Source organism: Anomaloglossus baeobatrachus, chromosome 4, assembly GCF_048569485.1.
Source record: "Anomaloglossus baeobatrachus isolate aAnoBae1 chromosome 4, aAnoBae1.hap1, whole genome shotgun sequence".
In the NCBI taxonomy this organism is placed as follows: domain Eukaryota; kingdom Metazoa; phylum Chordata; class Amphibia; order Anura; family Aromobatidae; genus Anomaloglossus; species Anomaloglossus baeobatrachus.
Window position 1 is genome coordinate 490,825,491 of NC_134356.1, and position 13,966 is coordinate 490,839,456.

General features: G+C 41.0%; 1 protein-coding gene across 1 annotated transcript in view; it reads left to right on the forward strand.

Moving 5' to 3' along the window:
• Nucleotides 1-13,966, forward strand: part of GNB5 (G protein subunit beta 5) — a 75,830-nt gene that overhangs the window by 33,475 nt on the left and 28,389 nt on the right. Inside the window, exons 6-7 of the mRNA XM_075345781.1 lie at nt 9,079-9,222; nt 10,027-10,118. Of these exons, the coding sequence (XP_075201896.1) occupies nt 9,079-9,222; nt 10,027-10,118 (236 nt within the window). The remainder of the gene's footprint in view (nt 1-9,078; nt 9,223-10,026; nt 10,119-13,966) is intronic.

Genomic DNA, 13,966 nt, shown 5'->3' on the forward strand with positions numbered 1-13,966 from the left:
GTTACTACAAATGTGAAAATGTGATAAAGATGTAAAGGTTTGGAACAAGAAACACAAATTTTTGTTACTAAACATCTGGATGCTATATGTCAGTTACTAAAGATATTCCGGTGCTTTAAATGTTTGGTCCTTGTTTTTACTATACTGTACCTAGAGCTGGTTTTAGACAAAGTGGGGCCATGGGCAAAAGATGAAAGTGGGGCCCAAAATTCTCACATATTGGAGCATCACACTGAGACATTAGATTTCATTTACACACTCTTAGTTCAGAATTTTAAAGCAGCACTCCAGCATTTTTTTGTTAATGATAGCGATTGAAGAGCGAATAATTATCACGTTGTTATTGTGTGTACAAGCTCATTATTACACAAGCAAATGTTTGCTGAAAAGATTGCTATTGTGGTAGATGGAAAGTCGATATTGATTCATAAAAGCAAGTATGATGAGGTGATAGAGACTTATTACACAGTGAAATTTTATTTTGACAAGCGATCATGTTTAAGGCCTCTTTTACACATCCGTGAAAATCACGCACGTTTTTCACGGACGTGTCAAAGGTGCGTATTGCCCTTGGTGTGCCGTGTGCATGGCACACGTGTGTTCTCCGTGATAACACACGGAGAACGGGAACTTTCTACTCACCTGTCCCTGGCGTCGCTGTCCGTGTTGCTAATCTTCAGTCTCCGGTCCTGCCAACTCCCCGCTGCTGCTGCTTCCGGCCGCAGTGAAGTGAATATTCAATTAGCATAATGAGCGGCGGTCGGCAGCAAGTGACAGCAGCGACAGAGACAGCAGTGCTGGAGAAGGTGAGTAAAGTTTTTTTTTTTTTTCCTCGCAGATACATGTGTTTTCTCCGGCGCGTGTCACACGGAACACATCCGTGTGGTCCATTTGTGTTACGTTTGACACCCGTGATGCTGGAGAAAACGTGGACATGTCTACGTGTGGAGCACACGGGCACACGTATGCTCCACACGTACACACGGTCCATGGCAGAATACGCACGTGAACGCAGAACCATTGATTTTAATGGGTCTACGTGAGCCCGTGTCTCTGGTACGTGAGAAAACTGACCATACACGTACCGGAGACACGGATGTGTGAAAGAGGCCTAAGCAAGTTGACAGATCTGGTTTCTTGAGAATCGACTGATATTACGATTTCTAGCCGCTATTACACACTGTGAATATCGCTTTATTTCAAACAATATTGCGATTTTTCCACTCAATTTTTGCCTTGTGTAATAAGGGCTTTACACACACTTATGTATACACACACATAGCACACACATTTATACACCAAGCACATACACACACACACACATATAAATGTATACACACAGTATCTTCATAAGACACATGTACACAAAGAGCACATACATACAGACACATATACTTACCAGGAGCCCATACATTCTGGTGTCCTCAGTAACTCATTCATGACAGGTCTAATTTTCGATTTCTGCATTTTCGTTTACACTTACTCTTCTTCCCAGAACCATAACTTTTTATTTTTCTGTCCATAGAGACTTATATGTTTTGTTTTTTTTGCGGGACAAAGTGTACTTTTGAGTGATACTATTCATTTTATCACATAGTGTACTGAAAAATGGGGAACAAATTCCAAATGTGGAGAAATTGTGAAAAAAAAACCCTGAATTCTGACACTTTTTTGGGGAGAATTGTTTTTTTTTGCTAGTGGAAGGTCCTGGCTGTAATATACTGCCACTACCTACCAAGAATGGGGCGGGCTCGCTCCATACACCCGTTTCCGAATTGCACCATACAAGGACGACAGATGTCATGAAGGGGTCAGTATACAGTACCAGGATCACACATATTTTCGAATATATATATATATATATATATATATATATATATATATATATATATATATATATATATATATATATATATATATATATATATATATATATATATATATATATATATATATACACAGTTAGGTCCAGAAATATTTGGACAGTGACACAATTTTCGAGAGTTGGGCTCTGCATGCCACCACATTGGATTTGAAATGAAACCTCTACAACAGAATTCAAGTGCAGATTGTAACGTTTAATTTGTAGGTTTGAACAAAAATATCTGATAGAAATTGTAGGAATTGTACACATTTCTTTACAAACACTCCACATTTTAGGAGGTCAAAAGTAATTGGACAAATAAACCAAACCCAAACAAAATATTTTTATTTTCAATATTTTGTTGCGAATCCTTTGGAGGCAATCACTGCCTTAAGTATGGAACCCATGGACATCACCAAACGCTGGGTTTCCGCCTTCTTAATGCTTTGCCAGGCCTTTACAGCCGCAGCCTTCAGGTCTTGCTTGTTTGTGGGTCTTTCCGTCTTAAGTCTGGATTTGAGCAAGTGAAATGCATGCTCAATTGGGTTAAGATCTGGTGATTGACTTGGCCATTGCAGAATGTTCCACTTTTTTGCACTCATGAACTCCTGGGTAGCTTTGGCTGTATGCTTGGGGTCATTGTCCATCTGTACTATGAAGCGCCGTCCGATCAACTTTGCGGCATTTGGCTGAATCTGGGCTGAAAGTATATCCCGGTACACTTCAGAATTCATCCGGATACCTTGTCTGCTGTTATGTCATCAATAAACACAAGTGACCCAGTGCCATTGAAAGCCATGCATGCCCATGCCATCACGTTGCCTCCACCATGTTTTACAGAGGATGTGGTGTGCCTTGGATCATGTGCCGTTCCCTTTCTTCTCCAAACTTTTTTCTTCCCATAATTCTGGTACAGGTTGATCTTTGTCTCATCTGTCCATAGAATACTTTTCCAGAACTGAGCTGGCTTCATGAGGTGTTTTTCAGCAAATTTAACTCTGGCCTGTCTATTTTTGGAATTGATGAATGGTTTGCATCTAGATGTGAACCCTTTGTATTTACTTTCATGGAGTCTTCTCTTTACTGTTGACTTAGAGACAGATACACCTACTTCACTGAGAGTGTTCTGGACTTCAGTTGATGTTGTGAACGGGTTCTTCTTCACCAAAGAAAGTATGCAGCGATCATCCACCACTGTTGTCATTCGTGGACGCCCAGGCCTTTTTGAGTTCCCAAGCTCACCAGTCAATTCCTTTTTTCTCAGAATGTACCCGACTGTTGATTTTGCTACTCCAAGCATGTCTGCTATCTCTCTGATGGATTTTTTCTTTTTTTTCAGCCTCAGGATGTTCTGCTTCACCTCAATTGAGAGTTCCTTAGACCGCATGTTGTCTGGTCACAGCAACAGCTTCCAAATGCAAAACCACACACCTGTAATCAACCCCAGACCTTTTAACTACTTCATTGATTACAGGTTAACGAGGGAGACGCCTTCAGAGTTAATTGCAGCCCTTAGAGTCCCTTGTCCAATTACTTTTGGTCCCTTGAAAAAGAGGAGGCTATGCATTACAGAGCTATGATTCCTAAACCCTTTCTCCGATTTGGATGTGAAAACTCTCATATTGCAGCTGGGAGTGTGCACTTTCAGCCCATATTATATATATAATTGTATTTCTGAACATGTTTTTGTAAACAGCTAAAATAACAAAACTTGTGTCACTGTCCAAATATTTCTGGACCTAACTGTATATATATATATACACACATACACATACATATATATATATATATATATATATATGTATATATATATATATATATATATATACACCCCTACCTGTTCAGTCCTTTCAGTGGTGGCATCACAGTCACGTTGACCAGTCACATGATCGTAATGTCAGCAAAGGTTCTGAAGTTCCGCAGACTAGAACTTGTGGTGAAATCATAGTCACATGATCGATCACATGATCATCAGGTCACCAAAGTTCCTCAAGCAGTCTCCACAGCGGAAGCTATATGGATAGTAGCATTTATAAAACAGAATTTAGGGATAACAGATGGAATAAAACACAATCTTATAAGGCCACTCCAACAGTACATATATTCAAGAAGAAAAGAAAGAAGTCTTAAAGGGCCAATCATGATGTAAATAAGAGACATAAAGTGCCTTGTGCGTATCAAAATATAGTTATATTTATTAGATAGTCAAATTTACACAAGGAGACAATACATAAGATAAACATTATAAAGTGTAATAAAGTGCAGGAGAAAGATCCCAGAAACTGGTTCCCAGACCAAAGGTCTCTGCCAGATCAGACATAAAACACACAGGGGTTTATAGCAATGCTCCTTGTTAAATGCAGGAGGAGTCATCAAAAATAGCCAGAAAGCATTGCTACTCACCCATGATATAGTGCACAATAAAGGCAAGTGCCAAGGCAGAGGTCCAGTGAGGGGAAGGAAGCCCCAACGCGTTTCGCTGCGTTGCTTCTTCGGGGGGCGATGTGTGGCAAGTGTACCCTGAAAGTGCTGCTATATATGCTCCAAGCATCACAGAGATAATCCTCAGCTGCGCCGCACGCGCAGAGCCAGACATCCCCCATTTGCTCGCTACTTCCAGGTCCCACCAGCGGAAGTGACTCACAGTGACGTCACCTCCCACCACTGGAGAGATCGTACGTGCGGGCGGAGTGGAGAGCGGCACCACGCATGCGCCGCGGACATCTCTGTTGTGGGTACGGAGGTGGGCGTCCCCAGCCTCACAGACCCACATCCAGCATGGCGTAAACAGCGGGCACTGCCAGACTGCACTAATTAACCTGTCATAGGACATAAGGGGAGAGAGGAGGAGCGCCACCAGCATGTAACGTGTACTCCACCTCAGTCCCCACTTTAGTCAAAAATGCGGGCAGCGGTGACAGCACATCAAAGCAAGACCATGCATAGGAGAAACAGTGATCACATAATACTAGTCGTGATTCACCAATAGAGTCATATGGAGCATCCATAGCAATACAAAGAACGATATATCAGGATTATTATAATAGGAGAAAATAGTAAAGATAAGAATGGAATTCCACTTTTGACAATAATAAATGATGAATAGAAAATATTTGAAGAGATAATTCCATCATAAATATTTTCATACTGATCCAGATGCGACAATTGTATCATCCAAGTAGATGCATCACAGATCGATTGTATATATGGGGAAACAGGACGTCTCAGTTGCCTATATCACAAGTCACATCAAGAACAAAAAAAGGGGGGGAGGAAGGGGAACAAAAAAATAATACAATTAAAAACAGTTTAAAAACAACACATACATGCTAAAAAAACACCCATGAGTTGCCCCCAGAGAGACAGAGGAAAAGTTTAGATTAAACACAGTTTAATATAGTAGTTAATATATTTTGTTATTATAAGAAAGGTGAAAAGCTGAGTTTCTCATTGAGACCACTCGGCGTCATGGTCCCAAGGCGAACTATCCAGCTACATTCCCGTTGAGCAAGGGTCCTACTATAATCGCCACCCCTCATCCCAAGGTGCACCACATCAATGCCCCTCACCTCGGAAGCTATATGGATAGTAGCATTATCAGTATAGCTCCTGCTGTAGACTCTGGGGGCCCCAAGCGTATGGGGGCCCTGGGCAACTGCCTAGTTTGCCTCACCCTAAAGCCAGCCCTGACTATATCCAAGCAATTTGTATGACTGATACTTTCAAGCCTCTAATTCTCTATAGGAAAATAAGAAAATTTCTCTATTAGTAAAGCCCAGCCGACATCACTTACATGTCACATACTTATGAGTCACAGAAACAAGTTCAGTCTTGTTACTGTGAACTCTTTAGTAGGCTGCCTGATTATGTAAGTCCAAAGCCTTTGTGATCAGGTATGCAAGGCATGTAATAACATTACCAATAATACATTCAAAGTCGGGAAACAACCTGATATTAGCAGTTAGCTCGCTAGTAAAAACACCTGGATTAATGGACAAGATGAAAATTGCTTCATGTTGCACCTAAACAACCATCTAACAACAGCCATTTATTAATACTACAAATCAAAATACTGAAACAATAATATATTCATAAAAATCTAAATAAAAGTCATTGACTGCTGCCTAAAAACATATGCACCAATTTGGACGTACAATCCCAACCAGTTTATTAATATTTTAGTGTTTGGATATAAAACCTTGATTTTTACGTCACTGAAAACTTTAAATGCAAAAGAAAAATGTATTGGGCAAATTTACCAGTGCAATTACGATCGTTTTCCTGTGTTCTTTTGATTGAAAAGTATTATGATTAGGTCAAGAGACGTGTTTATTAAGCCCCCTGTTACTATTTCAGATGCTTATACATTTTTTATATGTAGTGGAAAACTGGGACATTACAAATTATGACTAGAGATAAGCTAACTCGATTTTCAGTGTTTGTATCAAACAGACTTTATAAAAAATGCAACAGATTTGGGGTTCGGAGTTTGGGTGCTTTACGTATGAACACCATTCAGGCAAGCATCGCTGTACTCGGGTACGTTCAGTGCTCAGCCCTGTGTGAGCTTCTTGCTGTGTTTGATCGGCTCGCACTAGGGGTAACAAGAGTGTGATCAGATATAGTGGGCACCCAAAAATTAATGAAAAAACCCCACCCACCCCCTGTGATCTGTTTATGGCTGGCTGGATGTGGGCAGAGACCTGAACTGCCCTATTAGTGACTTCCATTGTAGTTCAGGTCAAGTTCAAGTCCCAAACTGATCTTAATGTAAAGGCTGGCTGACCCCACTGAACGTCGTCCACGGCTCTACTCATCTCTAATCATAGCTCGTTTAGAGAAATGTTAGCCACTTCTTCACAAAAAGTTACTCCAAAGTGGACAATTAAATTATTAATACTGTGCTCCCAACACTAAAATTATATGTTGGGATTATTTGGCTAAAACTTGCACAAAATCTGCATTGTGTAAATAGGCCTTAAAAATCTGCTTAGTAATGCAGAACGCGATGAGCAGGGGAGGGTGTGACTACTTTACCTAAACTTAGTCATGATTTGAATCATTTGAGATAGACTTAGAACAATAGACACACTGCCTTAGGTCTTGTACATATGATTATATTGCAGTTCTCTACAACCTCCACATTGTACAGAACTGTAATAAGGCTCCCAAAAACTTCACAGAATCAATACATACCCCATAATGTACACAAGGTAATTACACTAACTTTTGTAGTTGTGCTCAAAGCACACTGCCAGTAGGTGTTTTTTGCGCAATTACCCAGCAATTTACTGGCAAAGTATTTGGCACATATAAAGTTAAGTCCAAGTGGGTGTTATCAGTAGAGCTGAGTGGACCTGTGGAAGTTCAGCTTCTGCTGTTCCATCTGAACTTCTTAAAGTTTGGTTTTGGACCCAGACTTGAACTAAACTTTATTTGAAGTCACTGATTGATGATTTGGGTCTTCCAACATGCAGCCAGCCATAAACAGATCACTTCCAAGGGAGGGTGGCCGGGTTTTTTCCTTTTTTTGAGCGCACACTACATTTGATCATGCTATTGTTACCCCCAGTGCGAGCCAATCAAACACTGCAAGTGACTCGCATTGGGCCAAGCACCGAGCGTACTTGAGCAGATCGATACTCACGCAAGTGGTTTGCATTAGTAAAGCACCCGAACTGGGAACCCAAACTTTTTTTTGATGGAAAAGTCTGAGTTCGTATCGAACACCGAAGTTCAAGTTTGCTCATCTCTAGTTATCAGATATATATCACTGGGGGTGTCTACTACTTCTCACTGCATGAGTTGTCTAATCATAAGCAGGCAGCAACACAGCAGAAAAAGAACATACCCCAACCATAGCTTAGGTTTCTCAGTGTGTGTGATGAAAGACTACAGCAATGATCTCCGGGTCTTACCTCCTGCATGATTAGAAAATGCTGGAGTAAACCACATCTGTCTTACACATTTCAGATAAGGTATCCGTAAAAGAAGGGGTAGCACAGCTGAGTTTTGCTAAGTCACAATACAAACCCTCCTATCAGTTCTCCTTCTCTCATAGCACTCTTAGCTATGCTGTACTGCCGCTTGCCTCATACTGTCTGTCTGGATAGTGGCAGTATCACACTTATGTATGTTGTGTTCAAAAACTTTGAGGAAAAAAGACATCAGTGTGACTCATCATGACTTGTGTGTCCAGTTCAACATGAATAATTAGGAGGAAGGTCCTCTTTAAAGATGGATTTCAGAATTACAGATTTTGATCCCTATTCATCAGTGTGTTTATGCTAGAATTCTAGTGTAAAATGTTGAGGAGAGCCATAAGATGAAATACTTAATTAACCTCTGGACACAGAGCAGTGTGATAAGGGTGTTCAATGAAATCGATTCTCTATACATAAGCCAGGTTTTCAGATATAACTAAGATGGCCACCGATTACATCACAGACCCTACCATCAGCATGGATCTACCAGATGACGACAGACCCTCTCATCAGCATCACCATGGATCCATCCAATGACATCATAGACCCGCCTACGATGACCCCCACCAATCAGCTCATGGACTAAAACATTGTTCAACCCACTGACCAAAGGACACATCCAAGTATGCTCACTGTAGAGCTGACCATGCCCCTTTCCTAGGTTATATAAAGGCATGCTCTTGAATAAATCAGTCAGAGCCTGGGCCGACTTTTGTCGAGGAAAGATGAATATCCGACTGTGTGTCTGATCTCATTTTTCAAGTGTGCACTCGATCCACACCAATTAGAATCAGGCAGTAGGCAACTTGTGGAACTTTGTAAGAGTTCACCCTAACATAAAACACCTTCATATGTCAGAGACTTTTTGTGCAACACAAATTTGAGCAAAAGTTTTGCAACATTTGACTTTTTTCTTGTCAGTTTAAGCAGCTTTGCCAAATGGAGCTAGGGACTCACAGAGCTAGGGACTCAGAGAGTCGCACGCCACTGATAAGATGGTGCCTAACTCATTAAGTGATGTTCACTTCTTAATGAATTAGGTGCATCTTACCCCTGCACACCCATCATTGAGACTGGTGTACCATACACCAGTATAAATGAATCTGGCCTTAGTACTGTAATATTAGCCATGTTTATGTACATTGGGAACTCTTAAAAATGAAACATAGATGATCTATGTTTTTGTGATGATCTAACTATGACCCAGAATATGCTTGTTTTCATATTCAGATTCTGACTGCCAGTGGAGATGGGACATGTGCCCTCTGGGATGTGGAGAGCGGTCAGCTGCTGCAAAGCTTTCATGGGCACGGGGCTGATGTTTTGTGCTTGGACCTTGCACCATCTGAAACTGGAAATACCTTTGTATCTGGAGTAAGTGATGAAAAATTAGAAACAATAAGTATATACTGTGATCCTCCTGGAAACGTTTTATTTTTCTTATAAGAAAGACCAAATTCATGAGACAAATTAACAATTGATAAATGGCAGTCAGTGAAGGAAGGTTGTGGATACTTTTCTAGTTCATGAGTGTGATGACCGAGTAGGCATCTGTCCAATTATGTCAAAATGCTCTGTATGTTGTAATGCAGACACCGGAACAGAGAACCTCGGCCGTCTGGTATAGAGTGCTGGTTATTACAACATGTACAGTCATTAAGTTACTGGTTTACGTCTGTAAATGTCAGCAGTTCCAAATACATCATTATAATTATCGAATTTTGTAAAATGTTCGATTAACATGTGCAACTGACACCAGTGCTGAAGAATGGACGAGTGAGTTAGGGTCAGGGGCTACACCATGGCCTAAAGCCTTTACAATAACCTTGTAGGAGTATTACTATTGTCTGTTCTTTGTGGGATGTCATGATAAATAAGCCATAGATGTGGATTTTGGAGGAATGTCATATTTATGGGGCTGTAAGTCCCTCTACTGTCAAGCCTAAGAGAGTGAGACAGTTTGGGTTTTTACGATCCAACCCTATTATTTCTAACAAATGTGACACCAGAGGAGTCCGGCAGCCGCTTATCTTTGCATCTATGGAAATAAAGGGTGAAATAATTGTAATATAATCTGATTTGGACTAAAATGTAAGGTGATGTATACAGCCCTAACCCTTAAAAATTCAGTCAGTAATGGACATGATGTATATTAAGATTTTTTTTTTCCCCCATTAGGGCTGTGACAAGAAAGCAATGGTTTGGGATATGCGGACTGGCCAGTGCATTCAGTCATTTGAGACTCATGAATCTGACATCAATAGTGTCCGGTCAGTATGCAATGCTTCTGTAATGTACATGGCAATGTAAAAGTAAAAAAAATACATAAATATACCGTATTTTCCAACGTATAAGACAACTTTTTAACCCCTGAAAATCTTCTCAAAATTCAGGGGTCGTCTTATACGCTGGGTGTCATCACTTTAAACAAAAGACCAAAAGGATATAGTATCAGGGGTATCAACTAATTAAACTAAACAAAAAAAAAAACTAATAAAAATTTACACTTTATTTCTATATCAATTAAATAGGTTATATTCATGCAACCAGAGACACACAATGTGCATAAAGTGTTAGATACACCGGATGGAAAGTGCAAGGGTAATTGTATCTTGGGGCCGTGCAGATCAATGGTATATAAACCTAATAGATTCAGATGCTGGACCCTAGGGGATACGACTCACCCTTAATTGGTCCCTGCCTAGCAATGGGGCTTTAAGAACCCTAACTTTCTTGGTGCCCCCATTCCACGGCAGCTGCCCCTAATGTATCCCTTACTACCTTGAAAATAACCATCACCAAATTTACCAGAATAAATTACTAAGTGCAAAACCACATATACACATACAACAGACACAGATTAATAGAGCGGTTGCTACCCAAAGAGTCAAAAGCAATAAATATTTGTACTAGGTGACACCTTAGAGTTACCCAGGACTGGTATCACCAGTAATTCACTGGATCCATTGAAATTGAACAATATGAGATCGAGGCACCCTAGATTGTCACTTATTAAATTCACTAGCAAAGAAAGATGCAAAAAAACATACAGCTCACTGGTTGAATGTCTATAATCCAGGGATTACAGTTCACATATAAAGGATAAAGCAGGTGTCAGGACACTGTGAGACACCTGGCTATGAGCTCCTGTGATCTACATGCTATACCCCACGGTGTATTGATACCAGGTATATATTTCTTGAACTGTTTGGAAAGGACGACGGGGATGTGACTTTCTCCCCTGTTGTCAGCTTTGATCCCCTGATGAACCCCAGGTACAAATGGGGGGAAACGCGTTGGGAGAAGGGCGAGGTCAAAGACACAACTGAGCGTTGCTGACATATGAATTGTAATTCTTTGCGGACATGCATGACTTGACAGTAGGTGTGGAGGCGCTACCAACAAATCGTAAAGTACTCAATGGGCGTATTCCTTTTTCTCCCCCACCTATCTATAGTCATCTGATATGATTCATGCCTCTTTCTAGGGGTTTTTCTGGGAACATGTTATCCTTGGAATAATGGAGTATGGTGCTTTATCCTTTATATGTGAACTGTAATCCCTGGATTATAGACATTCAACCAGTGAGCTGTATGTTTTTTTGCATCTTTCTTTGCTAGTGAATTTAATAAGTGACAATCTAGGGTGCCTCGATCTCATATTGTTCAATTTCAATGGATCCAGTGAATTACTGGTGATACCAGTCCTGGGTAACTCTAAGGTGTCACCTAGTGTAAATATTTATTGCTGTTGACTCTTTGGGTAGCAACCGCTCTATTAATCTGTGTCTGTTGTATGTGTATATGTGGTTTTGCACTTAGCACTTTATTCTGGAAAATTTGGTGATGGTTATTTTCAAGTCAGTAAGGGATACATTAGGGGTAGCCGCCGTGGAATGGGGGCACCAAGAAAGTTAGGGTTCTTAAAGCCCCATTGCTAGGCAGGGACCAATTAAGGGTGAGTCATATCCCCTAGGGTCCAGCATCTGAATCTATTAGGTTTATATACCATTGATCTGCACGGCCCCAAGATACAATTACCCTTACACTTTCCATCCGGTGTATCTAACACTTTATGCACATTGTGTGTCTCTGGTTGCATGAATATAACCTTTTTAATTGATATAGGAATGAAGTATACATTTTTTTAGGAGTTTTTTTTTTTTTGTTTGGTTTAGTGTTATCACTTTACACACAATAAAAGATACTCACCTCTCCTCTGTGCCTGCGCCGCCTCCAGCTGTTTATTGCAGTCCGCAGACACACAGACTCCTCTGTGATAGCAACTGTGCATGTAGCGGTCGCTGCAAGATGTCGTCATGGCTTTACTACAGTTTAATGCTTTACGGCGCCACAAAGCATTCAGCTGCTGTAAAGCGCTGACAGCAGCGGCGGCCCTGTGTATTGGACACGCTTTACTGCAGTTGAATGCTTTGTGGAGGTGTAAAGTATTCAACTGTAGTAAAGTCATGACGACAGTCTGCAGTGGCCGCTCCGTTCACGCTATCACGGAGGAGTCTATGTGAGGACTGCAAGAAGCAGCTGGAGGCAGCGCAGGCATGGAGGAGAGGTGAGAATATCTTTTATTAAGTATAAACAACTGCATGATAGGGGACAGAAGGGACCAGCAGGAGAGAATTATTAAACAATGGAGACATTACTGCACAGGACATTAAGGACAGGGCACATTACCATACAATGGGGACATTACAGCAGGGGACATTATTAAACAATGGGTTCAATACTGCACGGGACATTACAGCAGGGGACATCACTAAACAATGGGGACATTACTCTCGTCAGCTTACACTCGAGTATATACGATATATCCCAAACTCTATATTTTAACTGGAAAAGTTGGGAGTCATCTTATACGCCCAGTCGTCTTATACATTGGAAAATACGATATACACCAGTTTTCAAACCAGTTTATTTAGGAACAATATTTCTTGTCAATCTGGTAATTTTCTGGCTCAGTAGAAAGAATGCAAGAGTCTTTTCAGTGGGAATGACCCGTCTCCATGCAGGAAATACTGGTTTATTTGTGAAATATGCAACAGAATTTAAAGTACACTGTAGTTTATATTGTCAGTGCCAGAACGGTAAAAAAAAGACATGGCTTGCCCATCCAAAAATCAGATGTTGATCTAGTGCCGCTAAGCTAACATTTTTGCAACTGAACAGGAGATTCTAAAGGCCCCGTCACACACAGAGATAAATCTTTGGCAGATCTGTGGTTGCAGTGAAATCATGGACATATTGTTCCATTTGTACACAGCCACAAAACTGGCACTGATTGTCCACAATTTCACTGCAACCACAGATCTGCCGCAGACTTATCTGTGTGTGACAGGGCCTTTAGTTTAAAGGGGTTGTCCACTAATTTACATTGATGGTTTATCTTTAGGACAGGTCATCAATGTCTGATTGGCCAGAATCCGACATCCGGCACCCCCACCGATTAGCTGTCCTCAGTCCCTGCGGCGGCAGGCAGCTGGAAATGCTCGATTCTGGAGCTGCTCCGTCATCTGAATAGGAGGTGTATGTGCAGGACCCATCCGTGGCCACTATCAGAAGACAAAGCAGCTCCAGAACTGAGCATGTCTGCTTTCCTGCCGCCACAGGGACTGAGAGCAGCTAATCGGCGGGGGTGCCGGGTGTCGGACCGCGGCCGATCAGACATTGATGACCTATCCTAATAGGCAATCAATGTAAAAATAGGGGACAACCTCTTTAACATCCTGAACAGACTGTATGAAGCCCACTGCCACGTCACAGCAAACCTCTCAGTGGGTCGCTAACTTTTTTAAGCCTAAAGATGCAGCGCCGTGGCGCAATTTTTGCCTGGCAGCACTACATTCAGTTATGATTTTTGAACGTGCAGTCCATGTCTTTTTCTACAGCTATGTTATTGTGCGAGTGTAGCTGGGATGAAAATTTAGTACATGTTTTAATGTTTTTGTGTATTTCCATGCTTCCTATTTATAATTAGTGTTTTAAATGCACAGTTTTTGTGCAAATATGATAAAAAAGATTTGATAGGTAACATGAGCACTGGACAGTTGTATAGGCTGGCAGTAATGTTACAGCAGATGTTTCCTGTAGCTCTAGGGTTAAAG